Source organism: Carettochelys insculpta, chromosome 16, assembly GCF_033958435.1.
Source record: "Carettochelys insculpta isolate YL-2023 chromosome 16, ASM3395843v1, whole genome shotgun sequence".
Taxonomy (NCBI): domain Eukaryota; kingdom Metazoa; phylum Chordata; order Testudines; family Carettochelyidae; genus Carettochelys; species Carettochelys insculpta.
The window spans coordinates 36,499,522-36,523,321 of record NC_134152.1 but is presented as its reverse complement, the minus strand read 5'-3'; the positions used below and the strand labels follow the sequence as shown (position 1 = coordinate 36,523,321).

Genomic DNA, 23,800 nt, shown 5'->3' with positions numbered 1-23,800 from the left:
CAGTACAGGGACAGGGGATCAATTTGGTTGCAGCTGTGTGTGCCCAAGCAGCAGAAGCAGGCAGAAGGTTGGTGATGAGCAGTACAAAGCCAGAAGACAATGAGAGAAGAATTTATAGCACAGCTCAGAGAAAGCCGAGAAAGAGAGCGCGCGCTTTTGGGGCACAGCAGTAGCTGGAAAAAACAAGCTTGGAAACATACACAAGGAAACTACCTCCTGTTTGACTCCTGCGGCATCCAGGGAAACAGAACTTGGCCCATTCTTTGTAAGCAAAGAGGATTGCACGACAGAAATACTTGATTCATCACCAATTTCTCCTCTGAAACAACTGGCTAGCGCCCCCCCCCCCCCCCCCCAGATTAGCTAAATGCTTGAGAGGAAAAGAAGAAACAGTAGATGTAATTACAGAAAATTTATTTTTCAAGTGACACCAATGGAGGCTGTCAGGATAAACTAGCACAAGAGACAGCAATGCCATTCCTGGGCCAGAAACCAAGAACATGATTTCAAAATAAGCTGTTCTGGAAAATCTCTTCCACAATAGCTTATTTTGAAATAACGCTGCTGTGTAGACATATCCTTTGTCTGGCTGCACAGAATCTGGGGAGACTTCCCCACCTAAAAAGGGTAAGATCGCTATCTTTTCTGACAGACTAAAATGTTCCCATCATAAAAATCAGCTTAAAAAGATTTAAATTATGTCTGTTCTCAAAACTAAAAAACTAATAGACTTAGTTTTGATGCCTATTTTAAACCGTATTCCTTGCCACTATTTCTACGGCATCACAGCTTGACTTCATTAAATATATTGTTCTCAGAGACTATTTCAAGACACTGAAACATAGGAAAGGGTCCATGCACGTTACAGAACGATGAAGAACTAATAGTCCATTAGAAACCACAATGCCAGATTAATTTTCAATGGGTCTCTGTACATTTAGGTTTGTTCAGTCCTATGCAAATCACTACAAGAAGCTTTCGAACCATTAGGTTTCTGCACATTCTTGAAATTGGGAGCCAGTCCCCTGGCAGGTTTGGATCACTAGAATATAGCTTATCCTCTTTTGGAGAAGAGGGGATCATGCCTCTCTCACAGCGTGGCAGTGAAATCAGATGCAAGATAAGCCCTTGGTTGCTGCACGAAAACCACTACAAGCAGATGCCAGACTACTCGGCAGTACCTTGGACAGATCACTCAGAGAAGCAGCAAGGACTGGGAAGTCTGTCATTCCGCTAGTGAGCTGCTGTTATGGCTGAGGTGAGCTGTAGAGGATGCCACCGTAGGTACATATTTAGGGCTGCACGTGCCAGACAGATGTAAACAAACCATTTAGTCTCCATGTATTTATCAAGCAGACAAAGGGTCTGGCTCATGCACGGAGAGGAAAGGGCTTTCGGCCTCAGCACGAGAACAGCTGTGTGCCCCTGCTCTCCCGCAGGTGGCCCTTGGGGTACAGAGACAGCGGCTGGGAGAAGTACCAGGTCAGCAGTCACGGCAGCATAGGGACTCAAAGCTAGACAAGGCCTCTCTCAAAACAGCCCTGGGTGCTCCCTTTGCAAAGGGACAGGCTCACAGGTCCCACCGAAGGGTCGGCTGTTGGATGCATCCAGGCCTCCTCCAACATTCAGGCCATTGTGCCACTGGTACAGGCCAGGATGCAGACTGGAGAGAAGCCTTTACTGTACTAGTACCCGAAGGAGATTTTAGTCGTATGCCACTGGGGTACGCCAGACTCCATTTCCCCTGTACTCAGTTCATTGGAGGGTTGTGACTTTTCTATGTACCCGTGTGCCAGCTGTGGATTGTCCCCAGCCAAAGTCACGTAGAACTCCCCAGCAAGTAGCGAATGCAGCCCCATGACACGACAGCGTGGCAAGGGCCAACCTCCCACCTTCGCTTGGAATTTGCTCTTTTGAGGACATAAAACCTTGAGCTATTTTGAGTGAGCTGTCTGCTCTGGTGCTCAGGGAGTGAGTGGAAACCAGCTTTTAGACCAGGACCTCTGCAGCAAGGGAGTTCATGCTTTGTACCAACTGTCAATGACCCCAGCTGCGGCCTTCAATAAGTCACCTGCCCACTTGTGCCTCGGGTTTCCCCATGCCAGCAATGAAAGTCACAGTACCTATCTCACAGGTCAGCGAGTGGCCTAATTCTATAGCGTCTCTCAGGCCCTCCACTGAATCAGCAACGTCTTACCTTGGTGGCTGAATCTCAGAATGCTTTTACAACAGCAGGAAAAAGCGATTAAATTTCCCTTTTCATTAAACAGCGATAGCCCAGCATGTGTCAGACAGTCCCCTAAGTAAAGCCGTTCAAAACAATCCACAGTTCATTTACTTTAGTCACCAGATCAAATGCCAAATCCCTGCATTACACAGAGGGGTGTGATGTGGTGGTCCTGTTAGTGGATAAAACACAAATTAAAAGTCACATCCACTTGTGGCAAAAACCTCCCATCTTATCAAACGACCAACTCATCCACACTGCGATACAGACGATAAATGATGTACTATTACACGGTTGCTGCAGATAAGAGTCCATAGCGCCATGTCCACAAACCTGAGTTCTTTACAAAATGTGTAATCAACTCCATCAGTCACCCCCTGTCCTTTGTTCTGCACCTCCTACAACTACTCGATATGCAGAGCATCAGCACATATGGTGGAGGAGTGAGTTAACCGTAACTTCATGGTCTACTGGTACTAGAAAATTCAGAAAGCATTCTGATTAAGAACTCCTAAGGCTTCGGTACCAAAAGCCAGTGTGGTCATCACTGCATTGGGTAGTAAACTGTGCTGTCCTTTAAAGAGAGTCAAATACCGAGCAATTGCTGTCAGCAAAATAGAGTCCATAACTTTACGCACGGTTTTATAAATCCAGCTATAAGTTAGCACATATGTAAAAGTCATCCGCCTGCTTGCTCCCTAAAAATCTACTTCCACGGAGATGTCTGACCAATCCCTCTCTCTTATCCCCAGCAAGGACCAGGAAAAGACAAATACTCGACAGATACTCTTCATACCCTGGCTTCCTAGCAACTTGAAAGGAATATCAATCTCATGGAAATCCTCCAAGAAACAGAAAAGATCTAGGGAACTACTGAGCAGAAACTGAGGGGGAAAAAAATGTTAGAGGAAAAGTTACTGTCTTCTACAGAATGAATTGAAATACTCTGTGCCACTGTTCGGCATTAAAAGACACAAAAAAGGCGACAGCCATATTTCTGCCTGGTTTGGATCCCAGGCACAGCTTGTTCCTAAGCACTTCTGTACATTTGGGGCAAGTTTCCTACATGTTAATTAATAAATTTGCTAGCCTTCAAGGTGCTACACAATTGCCTATGGTTGTGAAGCTTTCATGAGCAAAAGACCCGCTTCATCAGATGTGTGCACGAAAGCTTATCCTCCACAATATCTGTTTAGTCTATAAGGTGCCACAGGACTTTTTTTTTTTTTTTTTTTTTTTTTTTTAGTTTGACACATGAATCACAGCAAGGTGGGGGGGGGAAAAAAAAAAAAAAAAAAAAAAAAAATCATCGAGCCAAATGCCACTGTTAGAGTAATGCAAAAGGAGTAACAGCATAATATGGAAAGTGCTCTATACCCCAATCCAGACGATTCATACAGCTAGTCAAGCAGTAAAAATAAAAACGATTCTTAGATAAAGCACCAATTTCGACACGCTACAGTTCACAGGGCTATCAGCTATTCCGGAGACTGCTACAGCCATGAAAGTGTTCAGAAATCCCAGATTTACACCACTTCACACAAGCATCTGACTATTCAGCCCAGCAGCTCATTTTCTCTCATTCTGTTGTTAACAAGAAAAGGCTCACTCCATCAGGGAGTAGCAAAACCAATCTCGACAAGAAACAGGCACTTCAAACAGGTCAGAGACTGGGGAATCCTTATAGATAACCAAGATCACTGCAGAAATCAGCAATTGTCCACGGGTGACTACAGCTCACCGTGGGTTAGCCATTCACGGTAATTAATTTTTAGAAGAGAGAATTACAACCATTTACCATCGGCACTCATCTGAAAATACTCACCATCCTCACTGATCCAGTTCTAATCCTGACATATCTGATTTTATTACAAAGGGAATCAAAACTTGAGACCCCTCATGAAAATTCTCCAAGCCGATGGCAATGAGTAGCTAGTTATATTATGGTAGCACCCAAAGGACAGCGGATGAGGACAGCTGATTTGCCTTTAAAACAATCCAAAATGTAAATATTTCCTTATTTGTAACCCAAATTGATCCATAAAGCACCAATAAACTGATCCAACCTTTTCCGTAGCTAGTTTACTCAGCTGTATTAGCAGCTCAAAGTCTTATGCCCAGATTCAGGAAAGAACCTGAACATGTACTTAACTTTAAGCACATGACCCACTTCACTGAAGTCAGGGAGATGTATCATAAATCAGGGGCTTCAGTAATACCCACACACAATGTCCTAACACTTTCAAATGGGTAGTAATTAACTAATGCCAAAAAAGGGGTTCTCTCTGCTCTAGTGCAAGTGATGCAGTTTCCTCTAACTTTCAGAATAAACTCTGCATGAAGTTTTTAAAACTATATTAAATAAAACTAGAGCCAGCCCTGCTTCCAAGAAATCAACTCCGAAGCTCTCTGGCGAGCTTATTTAATTTACAAGAACTGTATTGTCTGGAACACTGATTGCACAGAAAGCAGGCTTGCTTGCCCCCATGGAGCAGTTCGGAGGAAAGGCGCAAATAAGCACTACCGTTTTCTTTTAAACCCACACGAATTTACAGATGGGCCACAGCTTTGCATGCATATGAGAGAGAGAACAGGTGTGTGTTTGATATGAGTCAGACAAACCTTTCCTGCTGCGGAGCATCTGCCTTTTCAAATCTGTTCCTCCTTTACTTTAAAAAAAAAATATATATATATATATATATATATATATATATATATATATATATATATATATATATATATATATATATGCGCCTGAAATCAGTCTTCTTTCCTTGGGTCTAAGGTTGCGTCAGCCTGTTGGGAGGCTGAAAAGGATCTCAAGACATGGTCCTGTTCACCCAGCTTCAAAAGTGAATGGTTCAGGGACAGGCAACAGGACTCAGTCGTTCACCCTTAGGCCAATGGCTCAAATCCAGCTGAGGGGAGGAAGTGATTGAAGGTTGTTCCTCTAACGGCCAGTGTGACGAGTCAGTCAGCAAGCCCAGAACGAGGGACATAAGCTGCTCGTGACAATGGAGCTTCTCTCAGCCGAGGGGCCAGCCTGTTCTCACTTTGCATCTCAGTGGCCCTTCAAGCCTAGCCCCAGCGCTTTAGTAATGAGGGAGTTTTTGCCATCCCTGCCCATGCGCTCAGTCTGTGGGGAGGGAAGGGCCCTCATTCCATGCAACCAACCCAGAGTGAAAATACACGGGCAGCCCCTCAAGGCAGCGGAGCTCAAAGTGTGGTGGTTCCCCTCCAGCAGCACAGCAAAGTTCCAGCAACAAGCACCTTTGGGTGGTGCTGTGCTAGGGAGAAAGGAGGTCATAAAGAGACTCCTGGGATGTACAGTAGACAAGACCCTCTGACTGCTCCCCATTGAGACGTGGCCTTCACCAACTAACAAATCACTTCACTGGACTGAGTGGAGCCTTTCCTTGAACTAGACTCAGGGTTGTCCACAGAGGTGCACCTTTACACATCAGAATGCCTATGCCAGGATCCATCTCTGGCACAAGCCCACTGTGTGCCTGAGAGTTACTCTTCCTTGCAGCAGAGAGTAGAGCTTATCCGTATTGGGCGGGGGAAGGGAGAGACTGGTGAAAAGAGCCTCAGGCCCATTTAAGCAAACCAAAAGATGCTGTAAAAACAACAAGGAGTCCTGTAGCTCCTTAGAGGCCAATGGATGTATTAGGGCATCAGTTTCCATGGGTAAGACCCACTCCATCACATGGACGAGATTGGAAACACAAAAAGGCAGGTAGCTGTGTAAGACATTTACTGAACGAGAGAAGAATTCCTATCCTTTGTAAATCAGGGTGATCCGTCAGGGGGATTGTAACTGATGGGGAGATGTGAATGCCCATGAAGGGGAAGTTGCCACTGTAGAGTGGTAGCCAATTAAGATCTATATCGAGGCCTAATTGTATAGTTTGGGATCTACAAACGGGCTCCACTTCAGCTGCTTCCATTTGTAATCACGTTTGGAAGTGGTTTTGTGGACAAATGGCTTCTTTTAAATCCTCCCCTGAGCACCCAGGGGAGCCCAGTGCTCCCCTACGGGCTCAGGGCAACAGATTTTTTGAAGTATAAGCTTCTGTGGGCAAAGACCCACTTTGTCAGATGCCCATGTCTGACACAACGGATCTTTGCCCACAAAAGCTCGTGCTCCAAAATATCTGTTAGTCTATAAGGTGCCACAGGACTTCTTGTTGTTTTTGAGGACACAGACTGACAGGGCTGCTCCTCTGATACTTGTCACCCTACAGGTTTACGCATGTTCCCTTTCTTGCTGTCTGATTCGTGCCTGTTTATTCTTTGGCACAAAGACGGTCCAGTTTGTTCATGGGACAGCTAGCAGAAATCAATCAGCTTTTTGTATACCACCGTCGGCCAGCAATGCCCATCTGCCAGGTATATTGGCCACTCTGTACCTCAGGTCAGTGACATACTTCACAATAAAGTTGCTTTGCAGCTGCTGGGTTCACAGACAGGTTGGCAGGACCTGAACACGTGTGACACTTTTGGCTGCTCGTTAAAGAAAGGGCAGTAAAACTGCAGCTGCAAGGAAGCTCTGAACACCTCAGCCTGCCCAAAGCACAATTTCAAAGGGGAAAGTACTGAAGTTTGCTCTGCTGTTATTGAGAAACAACACACAGCCAGGGCTGAGGCTGCTTTCAACACTCAAACGCAAGCAGCTGACAGCAGCCGGCATTGAAAACCACTGCGGGGGGGTGGGGGGGGGGGGAGAGATGGGGAGTGTGCGCCTCAATCTGCAGCTATAAACAACAACAGGGTGAATAATGAAGACAACATGATTTGAATGTAGCAGATGTTTGCAAATAAACATCCACCTATTTGTCCTGCCTGGATCCGCGACCTTTGTTTGTTCTACAGAGGTTCATCCAAATAGTTTTTTTTTCCCCAACTCCATGTTCCCCCATTCCTTACGTACTTTGGGACTGTCTGCATCACGGCCACTGGGGTGGGCAGAGCTGGGCAGACCCATACAAGTTGGTTTTGATGTGCTTAGCTCAGGAACCAGAATGAGGAAATCTCCAAGTTAATTACCAGGGCTCCAGGTGTGCTTGTACAGCCCACACTGCAGGAGTGAACTAGATTAAAGCTGTCTCAGAGGGGGAGCTGGGTTAGTGTGTAGCTTCACAAAACAAGCAGTCCTGTGGCAACTCAGAGTCTGATATACTTATTAGGCCATCAGCTTTTGGGGGCAAGACCCACTTTTTCAGATGGAAAGCTGGTTCGGGTACCTCTACGCACACTGCAGCCACTCCTTTAAGTGTGGACGTACCGCCAGGCTCTGTTTCAGCAAGTGCCACTAAAAAGCGCAGCTGGTGAAAGAGTATCAGATTTTTTTTAAACAGACATTTTCAAGAACTGAACAAAAAGATGGAGGGGTGAAAACTCCCCTTTCCCCCTTTTTTAAACTCCCCCCCCGATGTTTTGCCCAGCAGTAGAAGGGGTTGATTTTTTTCAGAATCTGATGGGCGTATATGATTTTGAAACTTCTAGCACTGAAGACAAGAAAGAATCGTAAGTGAGGTCTGGCTGGGTTCAGCACATCAGCCACATGCATTTCGTTTCCCTGTAAATCCTACACAGCTCTATGGCGCATCCTGCACGTCTGAGGACCCCACAGGGAACAGACATTTCTCCCACACGTGCTCCTTTTCATACACCCCCCCAACCCAGAGGCAAAGGAGCTAGGGTTGTGGCCAGAACCCTGACAAAGTACAGGGCTCAGTCAGGGTTTACACTTTTCAGCCCACACCCTGTAAAAGTGGTCCAGTCCCCACCACGCCTGCATCTTCCGACTGTGCTCCTCCGACTGCCTCCCAAAGCCTCTCCCTCCCCCCCGAGGTACAGCGCAGATCCTGGGGAAACAGCTGCATTACGGGAAAGCCTCACACGTAGCGCACAGACATCAGCTTCCTGACCGCATCTAGCATCTTTTCAACTCCCCCCTCCTTCTTTCTTCCCCTGCAAAGAGTGGGCAAAAACAATCATCCAACCAGGAAATGCAACTATGCCATTTGGCTTCAGTGACCAGTCACACACACCAAGTAATTGGAGACACGGTTAAACCAACTCACCGACTGGCTGAAGCACATTCAGCCAGAGCGTTGGTACAATTGCAATGAACAGATTGATCAGCAGCAGGTGCTCACCGCGCATCATACGCGGACGAGAGGAGAGTCAAAACAGCTACACACTAAGAGTGGGGCCCCCAGCTCACTTCTACGGAGCATCGGGGACTTGGGCGCGTGGCTCACAATTCACTCTGAAGGAGAGGAGGAACAGACCTAGTTCTGCCCCCATTGCACCTGAGTGGGTGTGTCAGTGGGGCAGCATTTGGAGTTAACCCCAAGCTATTCATCTATCCCATGGGGAGATATTAGACAAGAACAGACCAGAAATACTGGACTCCCTATCCTCCCAGACAAGCAACATCAAAATCTTCGGCTAGCAGCCTGCTTACTTCCTGCCTCCCCCCCCGCCCCGCCCCCGGCCAAATGAATCTAAGGTGTGGTCTACATGCAGACTTGTACCAGTTGAACTAAAGGTGTGTTCTCAAAGTGAGATAGTTAAACTAGTGCCTGCCCTCATGTAGACACCCTCAAAGCCAGTTCTAAAGTGGCTCCTACTGACTAGAAGAGTAAGTGCAACAAAGACCTAAGACACCCACAGCTGCCAAAGATCCAAATGCAAGACAATGTGTCACACCAAACTATAATTCACAGGCGAAATCAGAGTCCCTCCTCTAAGGCAGATGGTGGCCAACAACCTCAGCTTTGAGATTCTTCATTACTGGGGTAAATAATTTGTGACAGCAAGAGCAAGGGGAGGAGAAAAAGATCCACTTGAAATGGAGGCAATTTTGAGACCAAAACAAGTGACATTCCTTAAAAAGGGAAGTACTGGAGACAGCTGGACAGATGCTCTAGTCTCCATGATATCCCCAAATGGCAGCAGCTCTAACACGTCTATTCCCTCCCTTATCTCCCTAGGTTACTGGCTCAACACTAGTGGGGGTTACAAATCACAACTGGATGAAAACCTGTGGTCAGTTTTTCTTGCAATGTTCATGGTGTCAAATGCCACTCAACGGCTACTCTTGGACCTTTACCCTCCCATAAAAAGTTGATTTCTCGGCCTTGTTTTCTCCTCTGTCTGCATGGCTGTCCCATCAATAAAACAGGAGACGATGCAAACAAACAAACAGGAAGGGCCTAGGTGGCAGGAGGCTGCTGCCCTAGCGGCCGTGCTGAGAAATGGCAGCACAAGTTTCTAATGCCAAAGAGAATTACTCACCTCTTCACACAGAGTGACTGTAGGCTGGTGGGAGCTGGGTATCCCAGCTCAGAGTGTGGCATGATCACCCCTAAAGAACAAACTCTGCACAGCCCACTGTCTTTGCACACAATTGCCACTTTGTAACATGGGGCGGGGTTAGAAGAATCTGGTACCAGCTCTCCTGGCCACAGCAGGCTCCCTCGCTGGAAATCACCGACTGGAGGCCAAAGGCTGAGGAGCCCACGGAAGCTGCACATCTTGCTCCCAACCACAATCATACACAGGCGTTGTTTGAGTCATTTACTGTGGGTGCCCACGATAGAATTGTTCTGCAAACAGAGATCGCCAGCTGGGGCCATCCTTAGGCTTTACAGGGTCCTACACAATACTATTACACTGGTGCCCCTGTGCTCAATGGCAGCTGAAGGGGAGGTTTGTTTTTGTTTTAAGAAGGTGCTTTCCTAATATTCAGCAAAAAATGAAATATTCTAAAGCAAGGTCCTGTTGATTAACTTAAAAGCAGCGAAGCCTGCCAGAACTGTTAGCAGAATGCTGAACCTGTGGTGGAGCCTTTCAACAGGCATTTGCCAGCCCCAGGTGTACGCTCTCAGTTTCCGGATTTACTGCGTTAAAGTAGATCCTGTCCAGATGCAGAGCCACAGAACAGAAATAAGAGGTGGAGGATTGGTGGACATTAAGACCCAGAGGTGCCCCAAATTTTCAGGTTCCCTATGCAGCTGCATATGGGTAAGGACAGCCCTGACTCCAGCCTGCAGGACTGTCACCAGCACTCAATGTACACAGAACTTGTGTTTGAAGAGTAACATTTTCTCTGACTGTTTGAAAAGGTGCAATGGCACACTTAAGGGGCTCCTTGAGCTAGACAGGGGTGCCTCTCGTGCCAGTTCTCACTTCTGAACTGGAAGAATGCCCCGGTGCACACCACCCCAGTGACCCAAGGGCTTTTCAAGCCCAGTGCCTGCTTTGGGAACACTCCAGCCAGCTGTGATAATGCGGGCCCCTCGCCCAAGCTGCAGAGGTGCCTGTACTATGCTGAAACAATGCAGGAAACGTGCAACTCCCCAGCACAACGCTGCCATAAGCAACGATACAGAATCCACTGCAACGTGCTCACCAGCCCCACGTTACCAAGCCGAGCTCCCTGTGCTGCCAGCAGTTGCTCTGTCGATGTGCAGGGTTCTGGTTTATTTATGTTTAATATTCAAGTAAACACTGTCTGATGCTAATGGGAGAGAGGAATCCATTTCCATCCCTCATTATCCACATTTGTATCTAGGCTCTGTTGCCACAACGGGTTTGGAATACTGATCTCCTCAGTGAGGGTATCTGGCTGAGCTGCTCGTGCAGCAGGTTTGCTAGCAGGCTCGCTGTACAGAAGCATAGAGTCATAGAACACTAGAACTACAAGGAATCTCAAGAGGTCATTGAGTCCAGTCCCCTGCCCTCATGGCAGGGCCAAGCACCTTCCAGATCACCTGTTAAATATTTATCTAACCTGTTCTTAAATACTGCCAATGAGGGAGATTCTGCAGCCACCCCAGGCAATTTATTCCAGTCATTAGGAAAAATTCTTAACTATCAGGATGGCTAATGTTCAACCTAAAGCTTCCTGACTGCAAGTTAAGCCCATTGGTCCTTGTTCTATCAGAGGCTAAGGAGAATAATTTTTCCTCCCTCCTCCTTGTAATGCCCTTTCAGGTACTCATGGACAGCTAGGCAGGCTAACAGCCCTTTCTCCAAGCAGCGTCGCTGTCAGGCTGACAGTCGCATGCTGTGAGAAGGGAGGGAGAAACAGCCAGGAAACTGACCAGCTCTGGTGGGCTGTTCTGTTTCCCCAGTCCCACAAGCCATGGGAATCAAGGGACAGCCTGACTCCTGGCTCCCCTCCACTTGCAGGGTGAGGATGCCCTGGTCAGTTTCCTGGCTCCAAGGAGTAGAGGGGAGCTGGGAGCCAGGCGGACCCTGGGTTCCTAGCTCCTGCAAGCGCAGGGGAGCCAGGAACCAGGCTGCAGCCCAGTATCTGTCTCCCCGGCTTGCATGAAAATTTGAGTTACATGGGGTTGCAGGAACTCAACCCCCACGTAACTGGACAGCATCTATTTTCCCCTCCCAGCACCACCTCCACAAAACAGGTTCTAGCTAGATCTCAGGTTTCAAACCCAAGGGATGCCCATTATTAAAGGCCAGCTTTTATGTATCATGGCTTGGCAACAGGTTCCAGGGGAATAAGCAGTATTTCATACTGATACAGTACTTCTCTTCCTAAACGATTCTAATACACAAGGCATACACACCTTACAAATGCAAATACCTCTGGGGAGAAATGCAGAAACCACTTAAAAGGGCAGGCAGGTCTAAAAATAAGGACCATACTTTTCCACAGAATGGAAATCTCTTCCCTCCTGTTATTCATGCTGCCTTAGATCACTAAAACGGTAAGATTTCTGGAAATCTAATTGACTGTGTACCATCTACCCTGCTGCTTCCCCTTTTGCATTTCTCAGCTTAGACAAAGAAAATGGATTGGTCTGTCCCAGTCAGTTCCCACTGACTTTGACTCCTATGTACGTGCACAACGTGGCAAAGTTTTGGTTGCAGATGTACAAAGGGAATTTTTTGTTTGCAAAAACAGTTTTTCTACATTAAGAGTTTTTTTAAAAACCACACTGATAGAAATATTGATTGACCTTTAGTTTTCTTTAAAAAAACCTAATGCAAAATTTAAGCATGGAGACATGTTTCACACATCAGTATCAAGGGAACAGCAAATATCCACACTCCAGGAACTCAAGGATGCTGTCTGGACTGTATTAAATTAAAAGCACAAGAAGAATGCAGGCATGTAGAATTTAGTCAGTCAGGACACTCTCAGAAGTGTGTGAATGGAATATGCCAGGTGGAACATGTGTTATCAGGACATCAGTTTCTCATCTTCCATGACGCCAATACAGACAGACCATACATGGACTGTGCTAGGACTGGGTAACACTTGCATCTCCGGAGTCAGAGACAATCACTTCCAACCGAGCCTTCTGCTTTGCTGGTGGGTTCCCATGTCATGCAGGGACCAGGCCCAGCTCTACTTTGCTTTTGAGATTAGCCCAAAGGGGTCTGGCTGCTGCCAGCACCACGCCCCATAACTCACACAATAGGCACTTTCAGATCCTGCCTCTTGTGCGCCAGGGGCCTTTCCCACAGCTCAGGGGCTGATGCAGGCACACACATCCCATGTATCTGAAGAGGAAGCCCGGCCCTCAAGTTTGAAACAGAAGAGTGAGAAGGGTGGAGATTAAACAGAAGATTCCCTGGGCCAGTATCTTCCTGCATTCCTGTTCACGGCTTAATTTGTAAGAGGTGCTGAGGCTCAAAGCAACTTTTTTACATGCTTAACTGATGCAGGAAGGCCAGAGGTCCCAGGGCTCTGACAGCCCACCCCTGGGATGCAATGGCTCAGTCCTAGTGAAACCCACACACACTGTCCCATATAGCATAGGCTTGAGTCTACCTGTGAACAGTTACACTAGCACCAATTAAGCACGGCTCACATCATTAACATTGCAGTTCTCCCACCTGCTCAAGTGCTCAGCTCATGCACCCAGCAATGAGGGCCCGTGCCTGCAAGTAGGACATCACAATACACATACATCAAAGCAGCATCTTAAAATAAGGAACCTCTGCTGGTCTTGATGGCAATTCCCAGGCTGTGACTAGCACCTAGCAGTAAAACACATTTTCCCACAGCTTGAGAGGGCAATACATAATGTTCTGAGGCTCCCCTAGAGCAGATGTATACAGCAACATCTGTGCAAGGCACACACGCACAACCCTGCTGTTGCTGTAACAACAGAGGAAATCACCACCACCCTGACAAATCCTACAGCCCGAGAACTTGGAGGCTGGCACTTGCCACTCAGACTAGCTAGAGGCAGCCGGGGGTGGCAGGGGGAGGGACCCCATCCCATACATTAAAAAGCAACATTGTATAAAGATGCCGGAGACCGCCTTACCCGGAAGTCAATTCCCACCGTAGAAATGAAGCTGCCAGCCAGGAAAGCACCATCTTTGAACCGCACCAGCAGACAGGTTTTGCCAACCCCAGAGTCACCAACCAACATCACCTATGACACAGAAAGGAGCACAATGGGAGTTAGGCATTGTTTGAAAAAGGAGGGCAAGGGTTCTCCTTAAAAGAAAAAGGAACCGGAGACTGGCTCCAGCATTGTCTGCCCCACTGAAGATACCCAGATGACCCATGCACTCAACATTAAGCACACCTGAGTGTTTGTGGGGGCAGGACTATGGTTAGCCACATTCACTCAAATCCAAGCATGGGAAAACTTAAAAGAATTGCTCATCTGAGATTGAAGACACTGCTCTCCCCCCACACCCCCGCTTTGGGGTGCAACTTTGGTCAAAGGGAAAAAATCCCCAGTATAGTACAGATTGCTACAACACCCATGAATCTGCCTCTCAATGGCCATGTGTGGGTTCACATGACACATGCAGCAGATAAGTTTAGGATGCTGGCACAAGCCTCTACCACTTTCATTAGTGAGGTTTTTTGTGAGATTCTATTCTCCCTGCCTCCTAACACAAAAAACAAGGGTCAATGAGATTGAGGGGTGGGAAATACACAACCGAGTAACTTTTTCCCCCTACCCCACATGGAATTATGCTGTGGAACTCCTTGCCACAGGATACTGTTAAGGCCAAGAACTCAGATTCCACACAGAACTGGAGATTGATAATACTGACTAATCCAACTATAGATATTCTTCTTAATCCTTCCAAATTTGCTAGCAACATTATACTTCAGTTCTGGGTTTAAGCCAATAATCTCACTTTTACAGACCCAGATGACACCTAATCCGAGTGGCAGATTAACCCAAACCTGCAATGTGCAACTGTGCGGGTCCTGCACCTCTCTAAAGCGTGTGGCACTAGATACACTTGCAGGCAGGATACTGGGTGATCGATAACGGCAATTCCGTCATTCTATGCAAGTCCGCAGGACTGCAGGAGGAGGAGAGGTAACAGAATCTGGCCCTTAGTTATTCTGGGTGTACTAAGCATGTTATTTAAACCAGGAATCCCATATAATCCAGCAATTCTTAAACTATTCATCAGTTACTCTTGGTGGATTGCCAGGACACTCTTACCAAGCACAGCAGCTAAGTCAGTTAGGAAGTATTGCCCACAACCTTAAGTGCTACACATCATTACCAGGTGCCTACACACAAGTCAGTAATGGGGCCCTACAGCGTCAGAAGATCCAGGCCTTGGCGCTGTTTTACAAATGGGAGGTGATAGCTGCACTCAGGGCTCATTCACTGCAGCAAACCACATGAAGACCAAACCAGCCAGCAGCCTAATTTGCAGGCCTGCTCCAGAGCCCACTGAAACAAGGAGAAAGACTAGCTTTGATTCAATGGGCTCATTGTGGTGCAGGCAGGGTGCTGGGATTAGAAACCGGGGGTGCAATTCCAGGGGCCAAACTCCCACTAACGTTTCATCCCGGAGTTCTGTGCCTCAGCAGCAGTCAGCCCCAGGCCCACTCTTATCAGTATGCAAATCGTAACAGTACCCACAAGCCTTGGGTACAAAACTCTGATCCACGTGGACACACCCCAGTTACACACATCGTAGACAATAATATGGAGCTCATCAAGCCAGCGAGGGGGCAGCCGGCTTCCATTACAAGAGTAGCTCTCCTCAAAGGAGTCTCACTCCGTGTTAGGTAATACACAAGCCTATCTGGTAGGCTAAGAGCTGCTTGCACAGCAGGTGAGAGCTCTGCCCTCGGCTTCTGGCAAGCGGTACTGTTCCAGGTTTATTTCCCAGCTCCAAACTTGGAATTCTGAGTTCACTCACATGCAAGAAGCTTAGTGGGTTCAGCACAGTTCTTCACAAGAAAAGACAAAGCAGGAAGTATCTGAGTTACACCAGTATCACTCTTACTGGGAACAGGACAATCCTTAACATGCTACAGACTAATAAATAAAATGTGTTAGTCTTTAAAGCGCTACAGGACTGCTTGATTTTTGTGAAGCTACAGACTAACACAGTTCCCCCCTCTGAAACTATTCACAATCCTTATAGGTTCACAGGCACCAACTCTACAGCAAGTCACTGATTCTGACAGGTGCACGGCTGCTCATTATGTCTTGGTTATTATAGTTGTCAGAATAGACCTTCCTTATCTCAGAGTGTCAGATTCTGGGCTCAGGTTACACACTGCCATCACTCTATTGACCTGAATCAGCCCAGAGGTACACTAAAGTAGGGCAGTGTTCCCGCTAATTATTTCCATCTGGGGTAGAATAAATTTTGTTCTGTGCACCCAGGCACATGTGTGCACTACTCATAGAAACACAGGCTGCTGGCTGTGGGCACTCTGCTACAGGCAGCACCTGAATCTCTCCTGGGCGGTCACCCATGTGCGCAGCTTACAGGGAACATTGGTGCATGGGAGCTCAGAATTCAGCCTCTGCCTTGCTCTGCCACATGCCGCCAACCACTGCGGAGCCCTCCAGTGACTGGGAATAAGAGTCTCACAAATCAGATCCATGTGGGCTCCAGGGCTATTCATCTCTGTTGTTGTTTAAAACCAAAGCTAGAGGAGATTACATAAGAGGCTGCTGGCAGCAATTCTGGCTTGTTTGAAACTTCTTGCTGTTCTCAGGACAGTTCCTAATGGAGCAGGTCTGCCAGGCAAGGAAAAACATGACCCCCTTGCAGGCCGTCTCCGCAGAGCCCAAGGATAGGATAGGCCAGAGAGACTGACATCTGGAAAGGGCCCTGGCAAGCAACACCTTGGGCAGTTCTGACCTACAGAAGCTTGAGCTGTGCTGCCTTGCAAGGGGAGACAGAGTAGTGCAGCCATCAGGACTGCAGAGGTTTCAGGAGCTCTGAATTCACTTTGTCCAACAGCAATGCTCTGTCGTGCCAGCCTCTGAATTTCAATTGCGTCCTGGCCACGCTGCCTGCCAAAGGCATCCAGTTTCTTTGTACACTGCACCACGAGTCGCACCTTGCTGCAAGGAGCCCCAGCTTGGTCCCACCAGCTTGGTCCTCGCTGCCACCATGACCAGAGTTAAAGGCAAGGCTCAGAGTGGGTCATGTGAAATTACTGACTCAGGCCAAACAAAACGAAGCTGCAAGGTGGGCAGCCTGGGGGCTTAGAGGTGAGATCATCTGAACAGCGGCCCCTTCCCAGGGCCTTTGCCAGGGACCCTCTCGCCCACAAGCCCAAGAGCAGCAGCAGCAGCCGCCGCCTGCACAAAAGAGGGCTGGAAAAGTTGTAGTTCTGCGCACAGCCCTGGTCCAGGAGCGGAGATTAGAGGCACCACAAAGATCCCTCCCAGAACCCAGAGGCAAAGGAAGAGCGACTACCCGAGCTAGGAGACACTGGCGCTGGGAAGTCCCCGCGAAAGCGACCGACCGACCCCAGGGTCACTCCGTGCCCCGGCACTCCCGGCCAGCGCCAAGCGCGCATCTGGTTGCCAGGCAGATAATGAATATCTCCAGCTATTGCTTCGCCGCCGCCGCCGCCGCCGCCGCCCCCAGGGCGGGCTGGGGAAGGGCCGCACTACCCGAGCGCTGCCAGGGAGGGAGGCACCAGCCCGGGAGCTCAGACCTGCCCGTCCCAGCCCCGGCGGGAGCGCACAACTCAGCGCCGGCGGCCGCGGAGGGGGACAAAGCCCAGCGTAAAAGCTCGGGCCCCAGCGTGGCCAGGGAGGCGAGCCCCGGCGGCGCCGGGCCGGGCAGGCACGAAGCTGTCCCTGGGCTCGGGGACCCAGGCTGCCGGGGGAGGGAAGCGGCCGGGCTGGCTCTCAGCCCCACACACTGCAGCGTGCGCGCCGGTTGCCGGCTGGAGCGAGGGCTCAGCTGTCCCACGTGCGGGCCGGACCCGACCGGACCCGGCCCCCGCCCCGGGCCAGCTCGGCCGCTCTGAAACGGGCGTTTAGCCGGTCCGGTCCGGTCCGGCCCGGCCCCTTCTCGGCAACCACGGCCCCGACCCGCGCCGCCGCTCCGGGGCCGTGGGGCGCCCGGCTCCGCCCCCGCGCGGGTCCCTCCCCGCGGGCTGGGGGCGGCGGGTCCCGGCGCGGGCTCCCCCCGGGCTCTGCGCGCTCCGGCCTCGGGCACCAGCTCCCCCGATCGCGCCCGCGCCCGCGGCGCCCTCACCTTGAAGGCCACGTCGTAGAACTCGCCGCTGCTGCTCAGCGAGGGCCGGCCGGGCAGCACCGCCCCGTCGAGGGGCAGCTCGGGGCCGGGGCTGGGGCGGCGGCTGCCCCCCGCGGCGCGGGCGGGGCCGTTCTCCTGGGCGGGGGGCAGCGCGGAGGAGGGCGGGGAGCCGCGCCCCTTGCTCCTGGGGGTCTTCTTCCGGGACATGGCGGCGCGGCGCGCTCCGCGGGCAGCCTGTGCCAGCCGCCTGCCGGGGAGCGGGCGCAGCAGCCCGGCCCCGGCGCATCCCCCTGCCCGCTGCTGCCGCCGCCGCGCTCCCCGGCCGGCTCCGAGCCGCCTCCCGCTGACGGGCGTCGCCGGCAGCCACTAGCAGCGCCCGAGCCCGGCGCCGCCGCCAATGGCAGCCAGGCAGGGGCGGGGCCCAGCGCCAATCAGCCCCACCTGCTGCCCCCCGGGGCGGGGCGGGGCCGGGCCACGCGCGGAGCCGCCTCCCTCCCTCCCTCGCACCTGGGCCGCCGGCGGGAGCGGCGCAGAAAGTTCCCGCTGGCCCCGGAGCCGGACCACCCGCGCAGCCCGGCCACTCTCCCGGGAGATGAACCCGCACTGCCTCTGGCTCTAGCCCCCCCCACCCCCGGGTGCACCCCCAGACTTCCCCCTGTGCCCCAGAGGGCAACATGGGCTGCCTTAGCCCCTTCCACCTGCTTCCCCGGGGTGGTCGGTGTCCCACGGAGTGGCCCCTGGACCCCTCACAGAGAGACTCTCCTTAGCCGGAAGCTCAAACTGTAAAGGCTCCTGCCAGAGGCTCTCGGTTCAAGCCCACCTTGGGGTGGTTACAGGCGGGGACTCGCCTGGGATTTCAACTGATCTCTGCAGCTTGGGACAGACGTTCCCAGCTAGGGCAGCGTGTAACCCCCACACCTCCCCGGTGTGGGTCAGTGTCCCAAGGGGGGGCAGCACCTTGCCCCCTTGTACAGAGGGAGAATGAGTCGCCCCTCCAGCCTCAGCTGAGAGCCAGCTGCACAGAGCTCCAGAGGTCCCAGGTTGGAGCGGCTACACCAGCCGGCACATGGGGTCTTGCCCAGTGGGGGTTGCAGTTATAAATCACCCCCAGCAACACTCAATTAGCTCAGCTCTGTGCCTCCTGAGGCTACGCCAGCAGTACCAAGGGCTTTGAGGCCAGGGCTGGGGAGATGGGTCTATCCAGGGCTGGGCTCCGCTGGTGAAAGCAGTGCAGAATCAGGACGGCCAGTCGCCCAGGGAAGCGGCTGCCTTCGCTTTACTCTTCACTTCAAGGGGGAAAGGGAGCAGGGCACCCTGCAGGGATCAGGTGGGTGGATCGAGGCTCAGAGGGGCTCAGCAGTCGGGGGGCCATTGCCAGGAGACCCCCTGCCTGGTTTGAGACCTGTCTACTAGCACTGGGGTGTTTGTTGCCCTGTAACTGCCTGGAGCCTGTCGGATGGGAGCAGGTCTGGGGGGGAACTAGGTGCATAAGTCCTTCTCTGCTTAGAGCCACTGAGGGGGTTTTGGGGTCAAGCAGGGACAGGGGGCAGTATCCCCTGGGAAGGGGAAGCAGATGAGCCAGGGCAGGATGGCACTGGGGCTAACAGGTCCTCGCCACCGCCTATAAAAGGAAAGGCCATTAGCTGGAGTGACACTTCCTTTCCCAGAGCCAACCCGCCAATGTTCCCCGTGTGCCCTGGGCAGCCCACAGCCATGCGGCTCTCCTCGGGCCTGCAAATGAACTGGAGCTGGGCTCTGCACAAGTGAGTGTGTGCAGCTGTCCTGTATTTCCAGCCACCCCGCAAGGCGGTGGAATGGTCTGGCTGGAGAGTCTTCCCGCAACCCCCAGCAGCAGATTGCCGGTTATTCTAGAGTCCGGGGTGGCTAGACAGACAAGGGTGATGCAGATAAGCAATGGAGCCTCCATTAGTGCAGGATCAGGCCCCCGGGGGCTGACAGGCCAAGAGCAACCATGGGAGACAGGTGAAGCAGGTTTCAGTGCATGCTTTCGGCCGGATCCTGCAAAGTGCCAAACCCAGACGTGACCCTGTTCTCTGGCTGCTCCCTGGCAGCAGTGGAAACAGAAGCCAGCTCTGGGCCATGCCGGGTAGATTTTCAAGAGGATCTCAGCCCTGAGACACGCTGAACCCATCTGACCAGCTGGCCCCAGCGTCAGGAGCTGAGGGCATTTGCCAGCTCACAGGATCAGGTCCCCACTGTGTGACCTCGGGAAAGGTACAGCTCTTGGTGCCTCAGTTTCACTTTCTGTGGAATGGGGAGGATGGAACCAGCCTACCACCCCCCGCCGGCGGGAGGCTGCACTCGCTGGTCACTGTGGAGCACTTGGAGATCCTGGGAGGGAACGGGCGCTCTCCGACCGTCCAGCTCAGCCCACGGGGGAGCCGTTCAAGCGGCCGCGCTCGGTTTCATTGCTCCTTCCAGCACTCCAGGTGGCAGCTGCGCCGTCCTTTGCTCAAGCTCTTTCAGGCTGAAGGTTGGGGCTGAGCGCTGCCCCGCTCAGCTGTGTCAGAGGGAGGACGTGACCTTCACTCTCTGGGGATCAAGGGCCTGAGGAAAGTGCAGCACAGGAGCCGGGGGGGGGGCGTTTCTGGTGGGGTGACCGGGGAGCTGTTCGGTGCCACAGCTGCTGTCCTGCAGCAAAGTCGCCAGGTGTGCAATCTCCTGGTACCACTCAGTCCGGTGCCACAGCCACCCAGCCTTGGACCCACCCGAGCAGTTACTGCCTCAGCACACTGCCACAACCACCTGCAGGGAGCTGCCCTCTGCACGGGGCTGCTGCTCCCCGCTCTGCCTGCTTCAGGCCCAGTGCAGCGGATGCCAGGCGGGAGACAGAAAGCACTGAGAAGAGCCAAGGCCTGGGGCAGGGCAGTGAGTGGTGATGTGCAAGAGGATGGGGGGTGGGCAGGAACAGGTCCCATTTCGCAGGGAACATGCCGCAAGGTGATAGGAATGTGCACAAGCCCTTAGCGCGCACCCAGTGCCCTTCACCCCCACCCTGAGCCCCAAAAGCCTCCCCCCGGACTCCCCAGTCGAGCCGAAGGGCAGAGTCAGACCCTTCAGCACTCACTGCACCCCAGGGAGGAAAATAACTGCAATGCTGGGAGGGAACTGAGAACTAGGCCCTTTGGCGCAGGGCGCTGGGAGAGAGAGAGGGTGAGAACTGGTGTGCCATGGAGAGGAGCCGGTGGTACCGCCGCTGCCCGACGTGGTTTGCCATTTCCACGTCGAGGTTCCAGGGGTGGGTTTACTCAGCCTGGTGCGTTCTCAGATAGGAGCCTTACAGGGCTCTTTCCCTCCCCGTTATCGACAGCTCCTCCCAGTCAAAGCTGAGGCTCCAGCCAGGGCTAGCGTGGCTGTCCACACCGCGGCACTAGGCATCCAGCACCACCACGCTCTCAGTGTCCCCCCAGCCAGCCCGGGGCGGAGGGGAACACACAGACCTTCTCTGCCGCTCCGCAGTCCTGGTCAGAAACCTGGAGGGGAGAACCCCGGGAAGGAAAAGCGCTTTGAGCCCAGCCCCTATGTCGCAACAGACACTTTATTTACAGCAGCGCTGTTTAAATAGGCGTCTTACCTCACCCGCTCCACAGCAGCTCCCCGAGCGCCCGTGCTCCCGGCAAGGAACGCGACCAGAAGCCGGAGCGGCGCCGTGTGTTAGCACGTGACGCTAATTAATTCCGGCACGTGCTCGTTCCCAACCCCGTGGAGCCCCAGCGGGTGTCTTCCGCCGTTAGCCCAGGCCCGCCGGCCGCTTCCCAGTCCGCCCGACGTGCTGCCGCAGAGCCCGGCCGAGCCCACGCCCGGATAGACTCGACGGGCCGGCGAGGTGGCGCAAACGATGCGCTTGCCAGGCCTGGGCCCCGTGCAGCGAATGGGACGCCTCCCACGGGCGGCGGATCCGGCCCTGCCGGCAGCTTTCAGGGGCGCACAGAACCGTGCGCCGGCCGCCCGTGGGGCTCTTCCCTCCCCGCGCCAGGGGCGCTGGTGCCTGCGCGGGGCGGCGCCGGGAGCAGCGAGGGCCCCGGGTGGACGGCAGAGGGCGGCCCAAGGGCCTCGGCCAACCGCAGCGGAGCGGGGGCGCCCGAGCTGGGCGGCCGCAGCTCCCGGGGAAAGGCTGGGCTGACTCCGGCCTCCCCCGGGGCCCGGCGCAGAGGCCCTGCCGCATGGCGAGGGTGCCCCCTGCAGGCCAGCGGCCCTTCGCGAGAGCGCCGCAGGCTGGGCTGGGCGTCGGGGCCTTGATCCGCCAGCCGGTCCGCTCGCCAGCGGCGCCTGCTCGCGGCCTGGGGAAAGGGCGCCCGGCCCCTTCCCGCCGCACCGCGGTGCCCCCGGCAGCCCGGATGGTGCCGGGCGGGTGCAGGGCGGCGGGGACAGCCGGTTCCCAGCCACCTGCGGACGTGGCGGGGGCTGCGCTGCCGGGGGGAAGCGCTTCTCCTCCTCCGGGGGGGCCGAGGCGCGGCGGGGGGCGTGACCAGCCCCGAGCCCGAGCGGATTTCCCCCGGGCCGCCGAGGGCAGCCACACCGCGGGCCTCCTCCCTCGGCTTTGCTCCAGGCCTCCTGCCCAGCTCCTCTCAGGCTCCGCCCGGGCCAGGGGGAGGGTAACGTACAGGTCCTGCCCTGCTGCTGCTGCCTGGGTCCCGGCCGGCCGTTTAACTCGCTCCCCGCGGCCTGTCCCTCGCTGCGCGCAGGTGGACTGAGGCTCGGAGGGCCTCGTGCAAGCCTGACCTTCAGCAGCCTTTGCTCCCGGCAGCTGGGGCGCGCCCCTTCTCCGAGCCTGGAGCTAAGGGCCCAGCGGGCCATAGCCCACCCTGCAAACCCCGAGCAAGGGAGGCGCGTGTCGCACGCGATGGAAGGGATTCACTCGCCCCTTCTGGTAGCGGTGGGTGTCTTTCCGCAGGGGAGCGAGTCACCGCTTAGACAACACCCCCCTTATCGCCTCCCCAGCGGGGACCACAGCCGTCGCGAGCCCCAGGCCAGGTGCTGGGGAGGCCTGGCCCTGCATCCCTGCAAGGGGCAGTCGGCCCTGGGCGCTCCCTGCAGCGGGGGGGGGGGCACTTCAAGCGATCCCGGCGCCCCGGCTGCTGACAGGAAACTGCAGCCCCCAAGGCGACTGCCCCTTTGCCCCCCGTTGGCAGGCCTGCCCCCCACTCCCCCGGGTGGTGCGTGCTCCCCGCTGGCTTCCCAGGGCCTGAGCCTGCAAGCCAGGGTCTCGCGGGGCTGGACTCTGAGTGAGGCTAAGCCCCCCAGGTGAGTGCAGTCATTCCGTGGGCGGCGGGCCTCTGGGCTGGCGCTGCAGAACTGAGGCTGCTCTGGAGGCGTGGGAAGCATTTCCCACGGGGCAGTAAATGCGGTTACTAACCTGGCCGCCACCCCGGCGCCTTAGGAGAAGGAGCCTGGGCCCCTTTCTCTGCAGTGGAGCATTTGCGGGCTGTAAACAGACCCAACAGCCTCTCGCCGCTGCCCTCTCTGCAGAGGGAACTCAGCTCACCAAGTCGGCTTGCAGTGTGTATACCCACTGCTGCAACGTGCCCCAAACACCGCCAGGCGCCCGCACAGCCCCCCAAGTAACCCTCTCTCTGGACACCTGTGCTGCGCCCGCCCTCCTTTCCGTAAGCTGTGGTGCCATTCCTCCAGCACCAGCCTTTGCGCTTGGCTGACAGAGCTACTTGTTCACCAGCTGCCTGTTCCTGGGGCACGGGTGTCCTCTTACACCCTTTGCACTTTGGGGCCAGCCAGCGGCATTGCAGAGCCCCGAGCTAGGAACTGGCAACAGAAAGCTGCCAACGTGACTGCCAGCTCCTCCGCTGGGGCCTCCTCGACCAGAATGCCCTCGGACGTTACAAGGGGTTTGCACCTGCGGGCAGGTGCTGCGTGAATTCACTTGCTAACCATGAGCGTGGATGGGAGTTGTAATTCCTCCAAAGGGCCACCCTGAAATGACACAGCTTTGCGTTGGTCACATGCGTGCAGAGATCAGACCCTGGTGTCAGCAGCTGGAGCTGGGAAAGAGCTCAGTTGGGATCATTGCCCGTGATAGGGTAAGCCGGCACCAGCCCTACC

At 53.6% G+C, this 23,800-nt stretch overlaps 1 protein-coding gene across 2 annotated transcripts in view; it reads right to left on the bottom strand.

Moving 5' to 3' along the window:
- RAB26 (RAB26, member RAS oncogene family) overlaps window positions 1-21,226 on the bottom strand; it is a 161,444-nt gene extending 140,218 nt beyond the window's left edge. Inside the window, exons 1-2 of one of the 2 annotated variants that reach the window (XM_075010931.1) lie at window positions 21,184-21,226; window positions 13,546-13,656 (exon numbers count right to left, since the gene is read on the bottom strand). In XM_075010931.1, the coding sequence (XP_074867032.1) occupies window positions 13,546-13,653 (108 nt within the window). In that variant the 5' untranslated portion in view covers window positions 13,654-13,656; window positions 21,184-21,226. Of the gene's footprint in view, window positions 1-13,545; window positions 13,657-17,722; window positions 18,093-21,183 lie in introns of those variants that run through there. The other variant, XM_075010930.1, reaches the window with a different exon arrangement.
- Between the last annotated feature and the right edge of the window lie 2,574 nt (window positions 21,227-23,800).